At 54.6% G+C, this 16485-nt stretch overlaps 1 protein-coding gene across 1 annotated transcript in view; it reads left to right on the top strand.

The window, feature by feature from the left end:
• The window catches only part of KCNIP3 (potassium voltage-gated channel interacting protein 3), a gene marked incomplete at its 5' end in the record, with an annotated part of 90208 nt that extends 75377 nt beyond the window's left edge, over positions 1–14831 (top strand). Inside the window, 7 exon segments of the mRNA XM_079940427.1 lie at positions 4394–4518; positions 4971–5040; positions 5298–5368; positions 10428–10535; positions 11273–11377; positions 12125–12187; positions 12700–14831. Coding sequence (XP_079796553.1) covers positions 4394–4518; positions 4971–5040; positions 5298–5368; positions 10428–10535; positions 11273–11377; positions 12125–12187; positions 12700–12747 — 590 coding nt within the window. The 3' untranslated portion in view covers positions 12748–14831.
• Between the last annotated feature and the right edge of the window lie 1654 nt (positions 14832–16485).

The raw sequence follows: 16485 nt of genomic DNA, 5'->3' as shown, positions 1-16485 counted from the left end.
TTATCCTTTTTTGGGTTCACTGAATTTTTCGAATCTGTGTATTGATACTTTTCAACAAATTTGGGGAAATTTTGGCCATTATTTATTCAAATATTTTTTATGTCCCACTTTCTCTTTCCTCTATTTCTGGTATTTTAATTACATACATATTAGGCTGCTTGATATTGTCATTAAGACTCTATGCATGGTTTTATTAGTATTTTTTTCTCTTTGTTTTCAATTTGGATAATTCCTATTGACCTGTCTTTATGGTCACTGACCTATTTTTCTGTAGTGTCTAAACTTAAGTTCATCAAGTGAATTTTTTTTTAGATGTTGAGGTTTTTTTCAGGTTTAGAAGTTCCATTTGGTTCTTTTTTGTTGTTTTTTTTTTAATAGTTTTTACTTCTCTGCTAAGATTCCCATCTGTTCACTTTTCTTTCCCTTAATACTTTCAACGTATTGGTAGTAATTGTTTTAAACTTAAATAATAATTCTAATAATTTAAAAACCTGTTAATTCTGATGGTTGCTTTATCTCTTGATCATTGGGTTACATTTTCCTGCTTCTCATGTCTTTTCAGTTTTTATTATATGATGGCTACTATGAGTGGTATATTGTAGGGAATCTGGACTATATTATCTTCACATAAAGCCATTGAATTTTAGTTTGACAGGCACTTAAATTCCTGGCAGATCCCTTCATCAGCACAGACTTTATTTTAGACTTTGTTAGAATAGGTTCGTCTTAACTTTGTTCTTAGTTCTAGAGCATGGTGCTTTCTCCCAGGGCATGGCCTTTCTGGGGTTTCAGCTGAATGCCTGAAGTTCATAGGGAAGTGTCTCCATTCTAGATGAACCAGAACTCCCAACTTTTTTCATCATTGCATGAACTCTGGTATGTCTTTTCAGGTCTCTGTCCTACTACCCCCCAACAGCTGCTCACAGCTGGGCCTTACGAAGTCTCATTCAGAACATGTGTAGCCCAGCTCTTGGCCAAAGCCCCAAGGGAAATGCCACACAGACTTCTGGGGCCCCATCTCTGTGCAGTTCCCTCCTCTCCAGGATGTTGCTCTGCAAGTCCATCTGTCTCAGCAGCCCCAAACTCTGATCTCTGCCTCATCAGCATTTCCCCACGTCACAGAAAGCATCCCCAGCCCATATCCAGGGTGAATGTGGAGCTCGCTTCATATGTTTCCTCCTCCCAAAGATTGTAGTCCTGTGCTGTAGTCCAAAGCCAGCTAATACTTGCCTCACATATTTCTTCCAGTTTTCAAGTTGATTGTGGTGGGAAGGCAAGTCTAACACTCACTACCCCATCATGACCAAAGGCAAAAGTCTAAGCAGTATGTTTTTTTAATTGAGGTATCACTTACATACAGTACAATGCACAGATATTAAATGTTCAGTTCAGTAAATTTTGACAACTGTATATACCCTTTTAACCACCACCTGCTGTACTGCTTTCTAATGCCATGCGTTACTGTTACTTGTCCTATAATTCCATATAAATGGAATCATAAAGTATGAACTCTTTTATCTCTGCTTTTTTCTGAGCATAATTTTTGAGATGCATCCACGTTGTTGTATATATCAGTAGTTCATCCTTTTTTAAATGGAGTATACTATTCTGTTATGTGAATGTGCCACAGTTCCATTCTTCTGTTGATTGAGTCGTTTCCAGTTTGGGACTGTTATTAATAAAGCTACTATAAATATTCTCGTACAGGTCTGTTTGTGGACGTATGTCTTCATCTGTCCTAGGTAAATAGGTTATAAGGTTGAGGTATGTTTGACTTTATAAGAATCTGCCAAGCAGTTCTCCAAGATGGTTCCACCATTTTACACTTTCCCCGACAATATATTACATGAGAGTTCCAGTTGCTCCACATCTTCACCAACATTTGGTGGTGTCAGTGTTTTTGAAATGATAGATCCTTGGGTATTTTGCATTGGAATATCTGCATTTCTTTGACAGTGAATGCTGTCAAGCATCTTTTCCTGTGCTTATTGACCAGTTGTATCTCTTCTTTTGTGAAGTGGTCTAGTCTTTTGCCTATTTTAAAAATTGGGTTATTAAGTCTTATTTCTGTTGATTGGCAGGAGTACTTTCTATATTCTGGAAGTGAGTCTTTGCCAGATATGCGTACTGCAGATATATTTTCCAGTCTATGACTTGCTTATTGAGTTTCTAAATGACTTTATTGCTTTTTCTCTATGTTTGCCTGTTTTCTTTTTCATTAATTTCTACTCTTATGATTTTTTTTTCTCCCATTGCGGAGCACAGGCTCCGAATGCGCAGGCTCAGCGGCCGTGGCTCACGGGCCCAGCCGCTCCGCGGCATGTGGGATCTTCCCGGACCGGGGCACGAACCCGTGTCCCCTGCATCGGCAGGCAGACTCTCAACCACTGCGCCACCAGGGAAGCCCTCTACTCTTATTTTTATTATGTCCTTTCTTATAACTTTGAGTTTAATTTGCTCTTATTTTTAGATTCTAGAAGCTTATATCGCTGGCTTTACACTTATCTTCTTTTCTAATAAAGGAATGTAAAGCTAAAAATTTCCTTCTAAACACAGATTTACCTGCATCCAGAAAATTATGGTATGTTGTTTTCATTATCATTTAATTCAAAATATTTCAAAATTCTCTTTGTGATTTTTCTTCTCTAACCTATGGGTTAATTAGAAGTGTGTTGTTTAGGGAATTCCCTGGAAGTCCAGTGGTTAGGACTCTGTGCTCTCGCTCTCACTGCCTGGGGCCTGGGTTCAATCCCCAGTCGTGGAATTAAGATCCCGCAAGCCATGGGCTTCCCTGGTGGCGCAGTGGCTGAGAGTCTGCCTGCCGATGCAGGGGACGCGGGTTCGTGCCCCGGTCCGGGAAGATCCCACATGCCGCGGAGCGGCTGGGCCCGTGAGCCACGGCCGCTGAGCCTGCGCGTCTGGAGCCTGTGCTCCGCAACGGGAGAGGCCCCAACAGTGAGAGGCCCGTGTACCGCAAAAAAAAAAAAAAAAAAAAAAAAAGATCCCGCAAGCCACGGCAGTGCAGCCAAAAAAAAGTGTGTTTTTTAATTTCTAAATATTTGGGATTTTAAATAGATCTTATTGTTTTAGATTCTAATTTAATACCACTGTGGTCAAAGTCTGGCACGCTGCAGGGTGAGCCCGGTAAGGCAGCCTCCCTGATGACCCACCCCGGGCCTGCAGAGCCTCACACACCTAGCCTGATCCGGCTGAGCCCTGTGCTGGGCCAGCTCCGTGCCTGGGCCTCCACCAGGAGCACTGCCTCTCAAGAGCTCTCTGCAAATTACCCGGCAATCAGGCTCTGTTGCCTTGGTCCATCCATGCACCCATTCTGCAAGAGAGCTATTTCCTTCCTTCCTTCTCTCTAAATTTCCAGTACCTCCTCCCCCCGCCCCATCCTTACCCTCAAGTTGCTTCCTACTTCACAGAAGAAAATTTCGCCAAGCTCCTACCATCACAGAGCCTTGACTGCTGAGGCCGCGTTGCAGGGCTCACCCTGCAGTGGGAGCAAGCAAACAGCTGTGCGGGTAACCATGGGCTCACAGTTCCTTGGGGAAGAGGGGAGACGGGATGGTGACAGAGCAGTGGGGATGGCGCTGCCCATTTCAGTGGGAAGTTCTGTAATACGGGAGCCTGCTACTCAGCAAGGGGTAGGTATTCAGTGCCGTTTTGTTTATAGCTTTGTTTTATATTATAAACTCGATATGTGCCGTACTAAAATAAATTAGGAAAATGTAAAAAAAAAAAACAAAACCCCATAAGTAAAAAATGAAAGATCACCTGAAATCTACCTCCCTTGCAAAAGGTAGCCATGGTTAGTTAATATTTTGATGGCGTTGTTATTAAAAAAAAAGATCTGGTCCCTGCCCTACGGACCCTTGACCTCCTACTCAAATGTGAATAAAAGCCCCAGACCCCGTGCGGCTGGGTAGCAGCATGTTAGGCTGGATGAGCCAAGAGGAGTGCCCTCCCAATTCCTGGGGGAAATCGGGGCGGGGAGAGGCGCATGGAGGAGGTGGTCCAGGAATTGGATCTTGAAGGTCAAGGTCCCCTGTGCTTGTCTGCTGTTTTTTTCCCTCCCACCTCCCCTTGTTCAGTGTCTCTCCAGGACAAGGCCTGCTCCCAACTCTCATCCCCATCCCACGCTCAAGGTGAGGCCAGCGGGCAGGGCCCACTCCATGTGAGGAGCAGGGCAGCAGAGAGACCAGGAGGCACAACTCCTAAGTGTGCTGTTCCTCTGTAGCCTGTACATTTGTGCAGTGCACAGCCTGGGTGACTGTACATGGTAGTCGCTCGAGGAGAGTCCCTCCACCCCTTACTTCTGCCCCTTACACTGGAGCAAGATGGGGCGGGGCCGCATGTTCCACCCTCCTGGGTCTGTATCCCCCTCCAGACAGCAGCGACAGTGAGCTGGAGCTGTCCACGGTGCGCCACCAGCCGGAGGGGCTGGACCAGCTGCAGGCACAGACCAAGTTCACCAAGAAGGAGCTGCAGTCCCTCTACAGGGGCTTCAAGAATGTGAGTGCCCCCCGTCCCCCCAGGAGAGGCCCCGATCCCCCCGGCTTTCCTGTCCCTGGCTGCAGGGTGCAGGCAGACCTTCTGACACTTCCCATGGCACAGTGAATGTCCCAGGGCCTTTATGGGGCCTGTGTTTTGTGGGAGAGCTGTCTGGGGGGTGGGCCAGGTCCTAGAGTCAGTGTTCTGAGGCACCACACCCCCTTCTGTGTGTCTCGATGCTGGTGCAGGGGAGGAACCTGCAGAGGGACCAACCTGGCATGAGGGGACTCACCACCCCCTCCCGCCGTGCCCACCCCACCCCCCAGGCTTTCCCCAGCACGGGGCTGGTGGAGCCCAGCGGTGCCTCAGGCAGCAGGTGTCCCCCAGAGGGAGGAGAGAGCCCAGGCCCTGGGGAGTCAGGGTGTGGGAGGGGGGTGGCTGGGATTACTGAGAGGGGTGCCTTCCTGCTGCAGGAGTGCCCCACGGGCCTGGTGGATGAAGACACGTTCAAACTGATTTACTCCCAGTTCTTCCCTCAAGGAGGTGAGTCTGAGGCCAGGCCCCCAGTTCCTCCAAAGTTCCCGCTTCCCTGTGGCAGCCCTGCAGAGGGTGGGCATCCCTTTTATGCGGAGGGGACCCTCACCCACACACACCCTCCCCAGCATCCCTTGCCCGGTGCTGCCTCTATCCGGCAGGCAGGGGGCGCTCCAGCCCAGGACTCAGCAGCGATATACCGAGGGTGCTGGGGGTAGGGGCTCAGGCGGCCCCGACACTCCCAGCCTTGCCCTTGGTCTCCCCAGATTCCACCACCTATGCGCACTTCCTCTTCAACGCCTTCGATGCAGACGGGAACGGGGCCATCCGCTTTGAGGTAGGTCCCTGTCGACCCCTCCCACGTCCCCTGGTCCTGCATCTCCCGGCCACGGTGCCACCCCCTCAGGGCCGCCAGAGGCTCAGACATGACCCTGGTGTAAACGGTCCAGTGCGTCACCCAGGGAACGAGTGGACTCTGCTTGGCTGGCCCTGGGCCTGACTGTGAAGTCAGTGAAATTTGATTTTGCTGTCTGGCTACCCTATTCTCAGCCTTTCCTTCCATTCCAGCCCCGCCAAGCCAAGGGAGCTGTTAAGGGGCACTGAGGCGGTAGTGACCCAACGTGAATTTGCATTTGAAAAGGGGGCAAGGTTTAACTAGAGGTCTGTGCTAAGGGGATCCGGGCACCCCGCCCTGGAACTTAGCCCCTTGCCCGAAAACAGGCAGAGCATCCCGGCCCGAGCAGTCTCGGGGGTCGTCCCAGCAGCACCGTGAGCGAGCCTGCCTGTCCTACCCCCGCCCCAGCCGCCTGCCCCCAGGAGGGCCCCACCTGGGTTCTGTGTGGGCAGCACGTGGGCTCCACTGAGGCCCCCGCTGTGGAGCCCAGGCCCCTAAAAATAGCTGCAGGAGAAAAGCTGAAACCTCTTCGGAGAGGAAAACCTTGCTGAGAGCCAGGCTTGATCGATAACCCCCCAGCTCGGCTTCCAAGGCCAAGGGCGGCTGACGGGAAAGTGAGAGAGAAAGCCCCTGTGCCAGCTGGGGTAATAATAACTCAAGATGCTTCTCAGCTTCCCTTATCGCTCCAGCAGGCCCGCTCGCTGACCCTCGGCCGGGGTGGGGCAGCCCAAGGCCACCGCCAGCTCTGTGACCACAGGGGTCTCACCTTCCCCGGGCCACACCCTTAGTGGATTTGTGAGCTTATAGTGTTTTCAGCCTTTTTGTTTTCAGTTTTGCCTGCACGTGGTAAAAATTCAATCAGTACAAAGGAGTAAACAGGGAAAATCCATTTTCCTTCCCTGGTCCCACCCCTGTGTGTCCTTTAAGAGGTGCCCGAGGCTCCTGGGAATGAAGTGTGAGAAGCAGTTGTGTGACGGACCCAACAGGGACTTCGGTGATGGTTTCTCGTTCAGGAATCAGATGACCAGACAGCTTAGCAGGGCCCCCGCATGGCGGCGGGTGTCAGGAAGGTCTCCATCCCCCTCCCGTGGTCGCCTCTCTCACCGTGGTCCCTTTAAGGGGGTCGATGGTGGGTCTTTGTTGGGGAGGTGCTGTCAGTGGCTGCGCAGGGGCGCTGACCTGACCCCCTTCTGCTAGGCACCTTCTCAGAAGGTCATGCTTCTCCCTCTTGAAATTAATTCCTCCGATTTCTTATGGGGAGGCTTGCTTACCTTGGGGACCTTCTTGTTTGTTCACCTTCGGCATCTTGACATCAATGCTCTGCTCTAGGAGGCCTTTTTCAGGAAGGGAGGGGGCCGTGTATCTCCCAGGGGCCTTCCAACGGGCAGGGCCTGATCCTGGGTGCACCATGGGTGGGGATCCCTGTGGTCAGGAAGGATCCAGAGGGGTTGGGGGGAGACACTCAGCCCTCCTCGCTCCCTCAGACCAAACCTCTCAACGTGCTCTTAAAACAGAAAGTCAGGTCAGCTTATCAATATTTACAATGATCCCATCCTTTGTGTATATTCTTGGGATAATACACATACATGTTAATTCGAGTTTATTGACATGGTGAAATATTGTAACTTCCCTGCCCTCACCTGAAAGAGTAAGTAGACGGCAGAACAAGCAAACCTCAGGCCTGGTGGCTGCCCTGTCCATTACCTGCCCCTGCAGTAACTCGCTTCCTGTGCCACTGGCCAGATGATGGCTGTGGTCAGTACCCTCGGGAAGGCTTGCAGCCCCGTGATCTAATCACCCCCGCCCCACACTGAGCTCCTGCTCTGCGCTCTGGGCTGTCCCAGCCCGTGTCACTGAGGAGCCGCTCAGGGACAGCACAGAGCAGGGGCTGTGGATACGATGGGCTTCATACGCCTCGGCATTGAGACCAAGGAGCTCCGACAAGCGGCAGTCCCACGTGAAGCTGTGCTGTGTGCGGCTGGAAATGTAGAACCAGCACCTGGACGTGGGCTGGCTAGACTTGGGGTCCTCTGTGTGTGACTGGGGACGGGCCAGTGGTCTCGCAGGGGACATTCCGACCCACCTCTCTCCTAGCACCGTCCCTATCATCCTACACACCCGCTAAGGGACGCCGAGTAGGGACGGTCCTGAGTGTGGCTGAGTGTGGCTACACGGCGTCTGAGGAGACTGGATGGGAGGACAGTGGTGCCGGGGTTCCCCCATGCCCACACGGGAAGAGTGGGTCCTGTGCGGGACCCACTCGTTCCCTGGTGCCCAGCTTAGGAGTCCGAGCCTTTGCTTCCCACTGGGAAAGCCCGTCAGACCCCAGGAAAGAGGCGTGATGTGGCTTCAGGAATGCGCTGCCTCTTCACTACTTCTGTAAATCACACGCGAGCTCAGCTTCAGTGGTTGGCATTCCTCAAACTCAGGCACATGAGAAATATCACACTGTTTCTCCCTTCGTACATCTTTATTTTCTTCACTTATACACACACAGGACTTTCAGGCTCCAGTAGACTTACAGGATGTGCTTTGGAACAACAGCAGGTACCACCCCCCAGATATACCCGAAGAAGCAACTACCTCCCTTCTTTTAGCCGATTGTCACTCTGTCTTCTTGTCGCCTAATAGCATCGTGTTATTGCTCCGTCCCGACTGCCCAGCTTTAGATGCTGCCCGTTGACTCCCTGCACGGGTGGGGAGTTGGGTCTTCTGCACACACGCCTTTGCCGTCCCCTGGCTTTCCAGGACGATGGAGTTCAGATTGGATAAGCGCTCTCGGTTTACTCGTGATGTGAATTTGTTCCCCAGATGAGCCTTGCAGTGAACTGTGATTACGTCCCCCTTCCCTGCACACATTTTTATTTTGCCTTCAGTTCACTGTGGTCCCGATTTGTCATCTGCCTGGTGTCCGTGACCTCATCAGTGATTCAACGCCGTCCTCCAGTCATCTGAACGGGCATCTCCCTAGCCTTCGACCAGCTCCATCGTCCTGGTGCTGGGTGCCCTCTCTCTTCCCCTCTCTCCTGGGTTGGGTCTCCTGGTTCTGGAATCCTTCATCTTCTTCTCCCTTGCTTTACTCTCTCTTTTCAGAAGCATGTCTTGCAGGAGTTTCCTACAGAAGAGTACGTGGGAGGTAATTTCTGAGCCTTTGAACGCCCGGAAGTGACTTCGTTCCATTCTCACTCTTGCCTGATCTGTTGTGTGGGACCAGAGCCACGGCGGAAGCCGTCCTGCTGATTCCCGACCCTGCGTACAGGACCTGATCTTGTTATTGTTGTTGTTGTTTCTGTTTGGTTTTGTTTTCCTCTCTGGAAGCTTGTAGGATCCTGTCCTTGCACCCGTTTTCTGAAGTGTCTCGTGATACGTGCCTGCAGGTCACACCGTGGGCTGTTTCCCCGCATCGTTAGGTCCTCGGCAGGACCTGAACACTCAGTCTTCCCCTTCATTGCCTCTTGGACACGCTTCCCTCCGTTTCCTCCGGCTCTTCCTGGAACTCCAGCTGGTCAAGTTTCGGTCCCTCTGGAGTGGACCTCTCATTATCCGCCTTTCTATCCTATTTTCCAGCTCTGCCTTTTCACGCTGCTTTATGGAAGATTCCACGTGCTTTTCCAGCCCTTCTTCTGAGTCTGTCATTTTGCTTTCTCATTTTTAATTCCCAAGAGCTCTTTTTTGTTCCCAAGTATTCCTTTTTTATAGCATCCTATTCTTATTGTAGGGATGCCAGATATCTAATCTCTGAATCTAATAGTTTATGTTAAGTATTTTTTTCTCCTGGAATAATTTTTTGTTTCATCCAGACTGCTTTTCTCTGTTTCCCTTAGTCTTCCTTTCTCATGATACAGGCTTCCTCTAATCCAGAAAATCTAAAATTTGAGTGGGGGAAATTCCCTGGCGGTCCAGGAGTTAGGGCTCAGCGCTTTCACTGCTGGGGCCTGGGTTCGATCCCTGGTCAGGGAACTAAGATCCCGCAAGCCACATGGCGTGGCCAAAAAGATAAAAAATAAAATTTGAGGGCTTCCCTGGTGGCGCAGTGGTTGAGAGTCCGCCTGCCGATGCAGGGGACACAGGTTCGTGCCCCGGTCCGGGAGGATCCCACATGCCGCAGAGCGGCTGGGCCCGTGAGCCATGGCCACTGAGCCTGCAAGTCCGGAGCCTGTGCTCCGCAACGGGAGAGGCCACAACAGTGAGAGGCCCGCGTACTGCAAAAAATAATAATAATAAAAAAATTTTAAAATTAAAAATAAATAAATAAAAAATTAAAAAATAAAATAAAATTTGAGTGGGACCAAGCCCCGTGGTGCAAAGCCCTGTCCCTCCCTGCTTGTCCTCCATTCCCCCCCATAGACAGCCCTTCTCTGCTCCCCTTCTTTCGGAGCAGCCTGAAAGGACCCCACGGGGCAGGGAGGGCTTAACCTGCAAACCTTCTGGAAGGGGCAGGAAAGACTTGCTTCCTACCAACTGTTATAAAAAAACAGTTGAAGTTTTCACACGGAAGCCATTCGAACGTTCATTCACATTAGTAATAAACTGTCTGTCACACCTGTGACTGCACACAGGTATAGCATGACCCCAGAACTGAGCACTGTTAGTTTAGTTTTTAAGCTGTAAGTTTTTAAGCAGCTTGACACGCAGACACTTGGTAAAGTGAAAATAGAGCACCCCCTTCATTAAAGGAGCACCCCGAGGCCTTCTCTGTCAGTGGCAATGCATTAAATGGGTCTAAGACACCATACGTTTGAGTGTCTTTATTTGAGATGATCAGTTCCAGCCACTGTGCCATCCCCGCCACACACATGCACACTCACATGCACACTCACAGGCACACGCACACACACACACTCACACTCACACTGTATTGACCTGATGGACACCATCTGCCCGCTCTGTGATGGAGGTGCCTCACCTATACAGGTGTGAATTTCAGTGGAAGCCACACCGCGAACTGGAAATAGAATCTGAGCGCTGGACCGTCACTCCTCCCCCTCCCCTTCCTCCACAGGACTTTGTGGTTGGTCTCTCCATCCTCCTGCGAGGAACAGTCCACGAGAAACTCAAGTGGGCCTTTAACCTTTATGACATTAACAAGGATGGCTACATCACCAAAGAGGTACGGGGGTGGCTGGGGAGGCTGGGAGTGACCTGTCTGCCCTCCACCCCACTGCTCTATATCCCCAGCCTCTCTCCTCCTCTCTCCTGCTGCCCTGGCTTCCTGTCCCCGCTCCCTGGCCAGAGACACAGCTCACAGCCTGGCCTTGGAGGGGACAGCAGCCAGGACCTCTCCTCCTCTCCCGGGCTCTCAGGCCTGGATACCTGGGTGCAGGGGACGTGGAGCTTTGGTGCCTCTCACCACGTGTCTCGATCCCGTTCAACAGGTGTCCTGGATCATCCTTTCTTATGGAGAGGTCCCGAGGGAGACACAAGTGGAGAAGCTGGGAGCAGGGGTGGGAGCTGGCCTTGGCTCCCACCAATTGAGGGAGAGCAGTGTGGTCCCTTAAGGCAGGGTGCAGACGGGAGCAGGGGGGTGCCTGACCACACAGGCCCACAGTCTGGCTTCGTCTGGCCCAAACATTTTTCTGTCTCTGAAATAGTTGCTACCGTTTCAAATTCTGGAGATTGCATTAAAAATCTAGCTCCAACTGCTCTTGGAGAGATAGAAGCTTGCGCTGAGTGGACTGGGTGAGGGTGAGCTCGCCTCTCTCCAGCTCCCACAGCCCTGGCCACTCACTCACCACCGCCCCTGAGGTGCCCCCCACACTTGGATGCAGCCCCTCCCCTCAGACCCTCGAACCCTCACCCCACCTCCTTACAGCCAGGCTCAGGCCAGCCCCTCCGGCCCCCCTGCAGGAGATGCTGGCCATCATGAAGTCCATCTATGACATGATGGGCCGCCACACCTACCCCATCCTGCGGGAGGACGCGCCCCTGGAGCACGTGGAGAGGTTCTTCCAGGTGAGCGCTCCAGCCCCGGGCTGCGCGGGGAAGGGCAACTGGAAGAGGAAGGGGCTTCCGCTCTTAGGGCAGTCCTGGGCCTGCCACTCCCCTCTGTGGGCCTCCCCGCCCCCACGAGGAGGTTCAACTTGCATCCCCCATCTGGCTGGTTGTCCGGATCCCAAGGAACGATTAAAGCCATCCCCGCTCACTGATCTGCCAAACTGCGTCTCAGAGCAGGCAGGGGCTCACATATTCCAAGGTCGCCGACACCCCCCAGCAGTGTTCTTATGCCTTCCAAGAGCTGCCCCCCGCTCCGCCAGGGACCTCTCTGCAGGAGGAGAGGGTTGGGGTGACTGCTTTGTATCCGTGGGGACTGACGGAGCTAGGGCTCCGCCTCCCACTTGCTGGGGGTCCTTTAGACATGCCTCCATCCTGACTTCAGCTGCTCCACCTGCCCTGGCTGCCTGTCAGCAAGGTGAGGGGGTCCGACAAGCACGGGGCTGCTTTCTGGGGAGCAGGAGCCCGGGAGAGCTGCTGGAAAGTGTCCGGGGTGGGGGACAGACTGGGGAGACCCCAGAGAGGTCGGCCGCGTGGTGGACGTGGCTGGAGAGGGCACTTTACGTGGCCTGGATCCCGGGGAGAGGACAGAGGGGACGGGTTGGGGTGGAAGGAGCCCACCACCCGCCCCCTGGCACGTCCTCAGGCCTGGGGCAGGGGCCGGCCTGGTGGGACACAGACTCACTGAGGGCGTGGCTTGACTTGCAGAAAATGGACCGGAATCAGGATGGGGTGGTGACCATTGATGAGTTCCTGGAGACCTGTCAGAAGGTAGGCGGCGTCAGGGCTTGGGGACCCCGGTGTCCTGCCCCTGCCAGCCCACAGCCCAGCCGGGCACACGTCCCTCAGCGGCTCCCCTCAGAGGGGAGAGACGTGGAGCCCTCAGGACAGGGTCACACTGGGGAAGGAGCCTGGAGCCCCCGCATTGCTGCTGACACTCCCATGCAGAGCGCCTTCAGGGGCCAGGACGCCGGGCCTCCGCTGGCCTCGGCCGTCGGCCTCACCCCCCGGGCGGCCCCTCGGGTGCCCCCGGCCTCCATCTGGGCGCTCAGCCGGGGGTGGGACGGCTTGGTCCATCAGTGAGTTAACAGCTCCCAGACGGCCTGACCATCAGGCCATGGGGTTGGAGACAGGCTGTGCCTGACAGCTCCCCCTTCGCCCAGTGAGACAGGCAGAGTCCCTGGAGGGTTCCAGGTCCCTGACGAGAATCTGCTCACAGTGACATTGGATTTGGGCCCTGCTAGCCCGGAGCTGACCAGGCCTCTCGTCCTCTCTCGATGCAGGACGAGAACATCATGAGTTCCATGCAGCTGTTCGAGAACGTCATCTAGGATGCTTGTGGGCGAGGGGTGTCCCTGAGTGGCTGTTACCACCTCTGCCCCAAAGATGCCAGGAGCAGCCTCCAGGAGAAACTTGTTTCTAATATATTTGCACAAAGTGAATAGTTTGCTGCACACACACACACACACACACACACACGCACACGCACACGCACACGCACATCCTTCCTCTGGGCTCGCAGGTGTGGGGGGACAAAGGTTAGGGAGGGGCTGAGTCTGGCTGGGACCTGGGTCCAGGTGATGAAAACCACACAGCTCCCACCAGCCCCCTCCCAGGCCTCCGAGTGGGCAGCTGAAAGAGCCATGTCTTCAGGCCACTGGCCGCTGTGTGTTGCCTCCCCTGCCAAGGAGGGTCCAGGCTCTAGAGCAAAGGCCGCTCCCGTGGGAGCCCACTCGCCCCTCCTTTCTGCCACCCTCCTTTCCCACCACACAGGGGCCAGGCTCCGAAGACTGCTCTGGCCTTCTCGTTCCCCAAGCCACTCCCTGCCCACTGACTACACTTCCAGGATGGCTCTGACCCCAGGACCCCGGAGGGGCAGCTGGGGGTCAAGGGAGTTCAGACTAGGAAAGAGGTGGTAATTAGAGGCAGCTCCTTCTTGGAAATGTTTCCCTGGGTCCCAGGACGCCAGCCGGTCCACTGAGCTGGTGGGAGCCCCGGTGGTGAGGGACCAGTGGGCTCTGTTCTCCTCCACCCCAGGAAGGGGGCTTTCTAGCTGGGGGTTTCTTGGTGGGGAACCTGAGGGGAACCGTCTGCCAACTCCACCTCCCCTCCCCCAGGCTGGCTCAGTGGGGATGCAGCAGGGGGCCTGCCCACACCCCTCAGGCACCCAGGTCATTGTGGGTCCTGGGAAGAGGTCACATGGCTCAGAGCCTGGCCCCCAGGAAGCCCGGGCGGGCAGAGCAGGCCTGGGAAGGGACTTCTCCCTCCCTCTTTCCTGTTGGCCCCCATCTCCCTGAGCCCAGCAGCCTGGATGAGCCCCCTCTTCCTGGTTACGGTCCTGGAGCCTTGTAGCCGTGCTTCCACACAGACTCACCCCAAACCCCATACAAAAAGCACAAACGCCCCCAGCAGCTCAGGCCGCAGCCCACGAGGGGAGCCCATGTCCTCCTGCTGGGCTGAGGGCTGGGTGCCACCAGCCCCCATCAGGTGGCCCCAGGGTTCTGTGGAGGGTCAGTTCTGTGCCTCAGAGCAGTGGCGGGCTTGAAGCCCACCCCCCGCCCATCCCAGCTCACCAACGTTCAAAAGCACAAACCCCGGGGATTCTGCTTGGCTGGGTTCTGCTCTGAGGATGGAGGCCGGCGTCAGCCTGAAGCCAGCGCCAGCAATGAGGGCCAAGGGGCCAGAGACCGGGTGGCAGGTCAACAGAAACTTCCAGGAGAGAGAGAGACAGAGGCTGCTCCCGCCTGCCCAGGCCGCCCCAGGAAGAAACCCAGTCCCAGGCAGTACGGACCGTCCCAGGAACATTCCCAAAGCATACATTCCATCGGCTGCCACCCCATCTCTGCTCAGGCCTGGCCCTAGGGTGAGCAGGGCCCTCAGAGGAAGGGCAGGGTGGCGGAGGCCATGGAGGTTGGCCTGGCTCGGCCGCAGGGACCCCTTGGTACCCACACACAGGTGGTCCTCCCCCTTGGAGTTGCACTGACACCCATCTCCAGTCTGACTGGGGGCTCCCTCTCCCCTCCTCCAGGAGGGCATCAGCTTTCCCCGGCTCAGGGATATTCTCCCCCATCCCCATCCCCACCCCCTCAGCCCAGCCCTCGCAGCTGGTGTGGCTTTGCTTCTCAGGGGCCAAGGCCAAAGGAGAGGGTCACCACCATGCCCTGCCCACCCCGGCCTTGGGCCAGACTGGCTGTACGTCCAACCAGGAGGGGTCTGGCTCCCACTCTGGGATGCAAACTGGCCGCTTGTCTGCATGGCAGAAAGTGTCTCCCTTGGAAGCAGCCTAGGCGGGTGGTGCCTGTTCTCAGCGCCCACCAATATTCAGTCCTGTATATTTTAATAAAATAAACTTGACAAAGGAGAGGGACTCTTGTTGGCTTTATCCCGACTCTGAAATTTGGTCCAGCCCCTCCCATCCCCGCTATGAGGCATGGCCTCTGCCCAGTGCCACACTGGTAAATGTTTAACATTCCCCGAATTGTAGCGTTTGCCGATTTCCACGCTCAATTTCAAGTTCCCAGTGTGCTATCAGTGAAGGCGGAGCGAAGAAGAGATGCCCGCGGTTGGGAAGCATTTATGAGAAGCTCCAGCCCTGCAGCCTGTACACAGAGCCACGAGGTAGGGTGACTCCTTGAGGTGCCACTTGTATTTCGTTCCCAAGTCATTTCTCTGCCAGTTCCAGGAAGTCGTTTCTGCGTGTCCCCTTGGCTGGAGGGTGCAGGTCACAGGGCAGAAGCAGAATTTGCCTGAAGACGTCTTCCTTTCCTGGGTCAGTGAGGGTTATGCTAGAGGAGGGGCAAGAAGTGGGAAGCTGAGGGGAGGAGAGGAAGGGGTTCCCCAACTCAGGGATGGGGAGACGGAGGTTCTGAGGGGTCTGCTAGTGCTTCAAGGGCCAGCGCCCAGGCCATGTGACGTCACCTCCACTGTTCGGCTGATGGGTGTGTCATCAGTAACCGGGAGGATAGATGGCGGGAGCCCCCTTCCACCACCAGACACACCGAAGGCTCCAGTCTACCGGAGCCCCAGGGCCTTGGCACAGTCCAGGCAAGGGAGCCCTGACCTTGCTGCCTGGGATGGGATGTCCTGCGTTTGCACAGGCTGGCCACTGTGCTGAGGACCTTTGCCGTGGCCACAGCCTGTTGGGCACAGCTGGGAAAGCTGGGCTGAAAGATGTTGGGGCCCCCTCAGCCACTGAAGAGTGGAGCCAGGACTTGGACCCAGGCGGGTGGCCCCAGGCCAGGTGTCAGCACTGAGCCGCCCATTTCACGGCGGGGCTTCCTGTCTCACCTTAAGCATGTCTTTACCTGGCTGAGCCTCGGTTGCCGTATCTGTAAAATGAGCAGAAGAATCTCTGATAGGATCGTTATGATGATGATGATGATTTCCTAGCCTCTCTGTAGAGGGGTGATTCGTATCAATAAGCCACCAGAGAAAGGACAGACCTTTCGGAAGGAGTTTCCAGGTGCTGCAAATGAATCTGTGATGGTCCCCAGTTGCCCTGGTAACCCCAAGGCCCATGTGGGGGCCAGCTGGCTAAGGCTGTCCACACACCCCACCCTCCCACCACCCCTCACTGTGTGGCCTCACTGACCTGCCCAGGGCCAGGAGTAAGAGCTGAGCATCCCGTGGGCCTGGCTTGATCCCTTCATTCTCACAAAGACCTATGGAGGAAGGCCCTTGTTACAAACTTTACGGCCTCAGGTTCCCTGGAGGCAAAACCTCTGGGTCCAAGTGCTTTGCTTCCCGTTGACCACCAGGGGGCGACGGTACCACACACCAGCCTTGTCACCAATTTCTTGCCCTAGGGTCACCCCCCCACACACACACCATCCCCCAAAACCGACCTGGAAGGGAAGCTACTTGTCATTTCTTTCAAGACCTCAAAGACACTTTCATATTCCAGCCTCATTCTCCACTTGGTTTTCCCTCAGAAAATTATATCAAGTAATGATTCCACAGGCACACACACAGAGTCCACTGAGCTGGACACAGTTGCCAACCCAAAGTGGGTCCTGGGCCCCCTCCTAGCCCTCTCGCCAATTCACAGGGGCCCTGGCCCTTCGGGTTAG

This window comes from Stenella coeruleoalba (genome assembly GCF_951394435.1).
Source record: "Stenella coeruleoalba genome assembly, chromosome: 13".
NCBI classification, from domain to species: Eukaryota; Metazoa; Chordata; class Mammalia; order Artiodactyla; family Delphinidae; genus Stenella; species Stenella coeruleoalba.
This window is presented reverse-complemented; position numbering and strand designations above follow the sequence as displayed.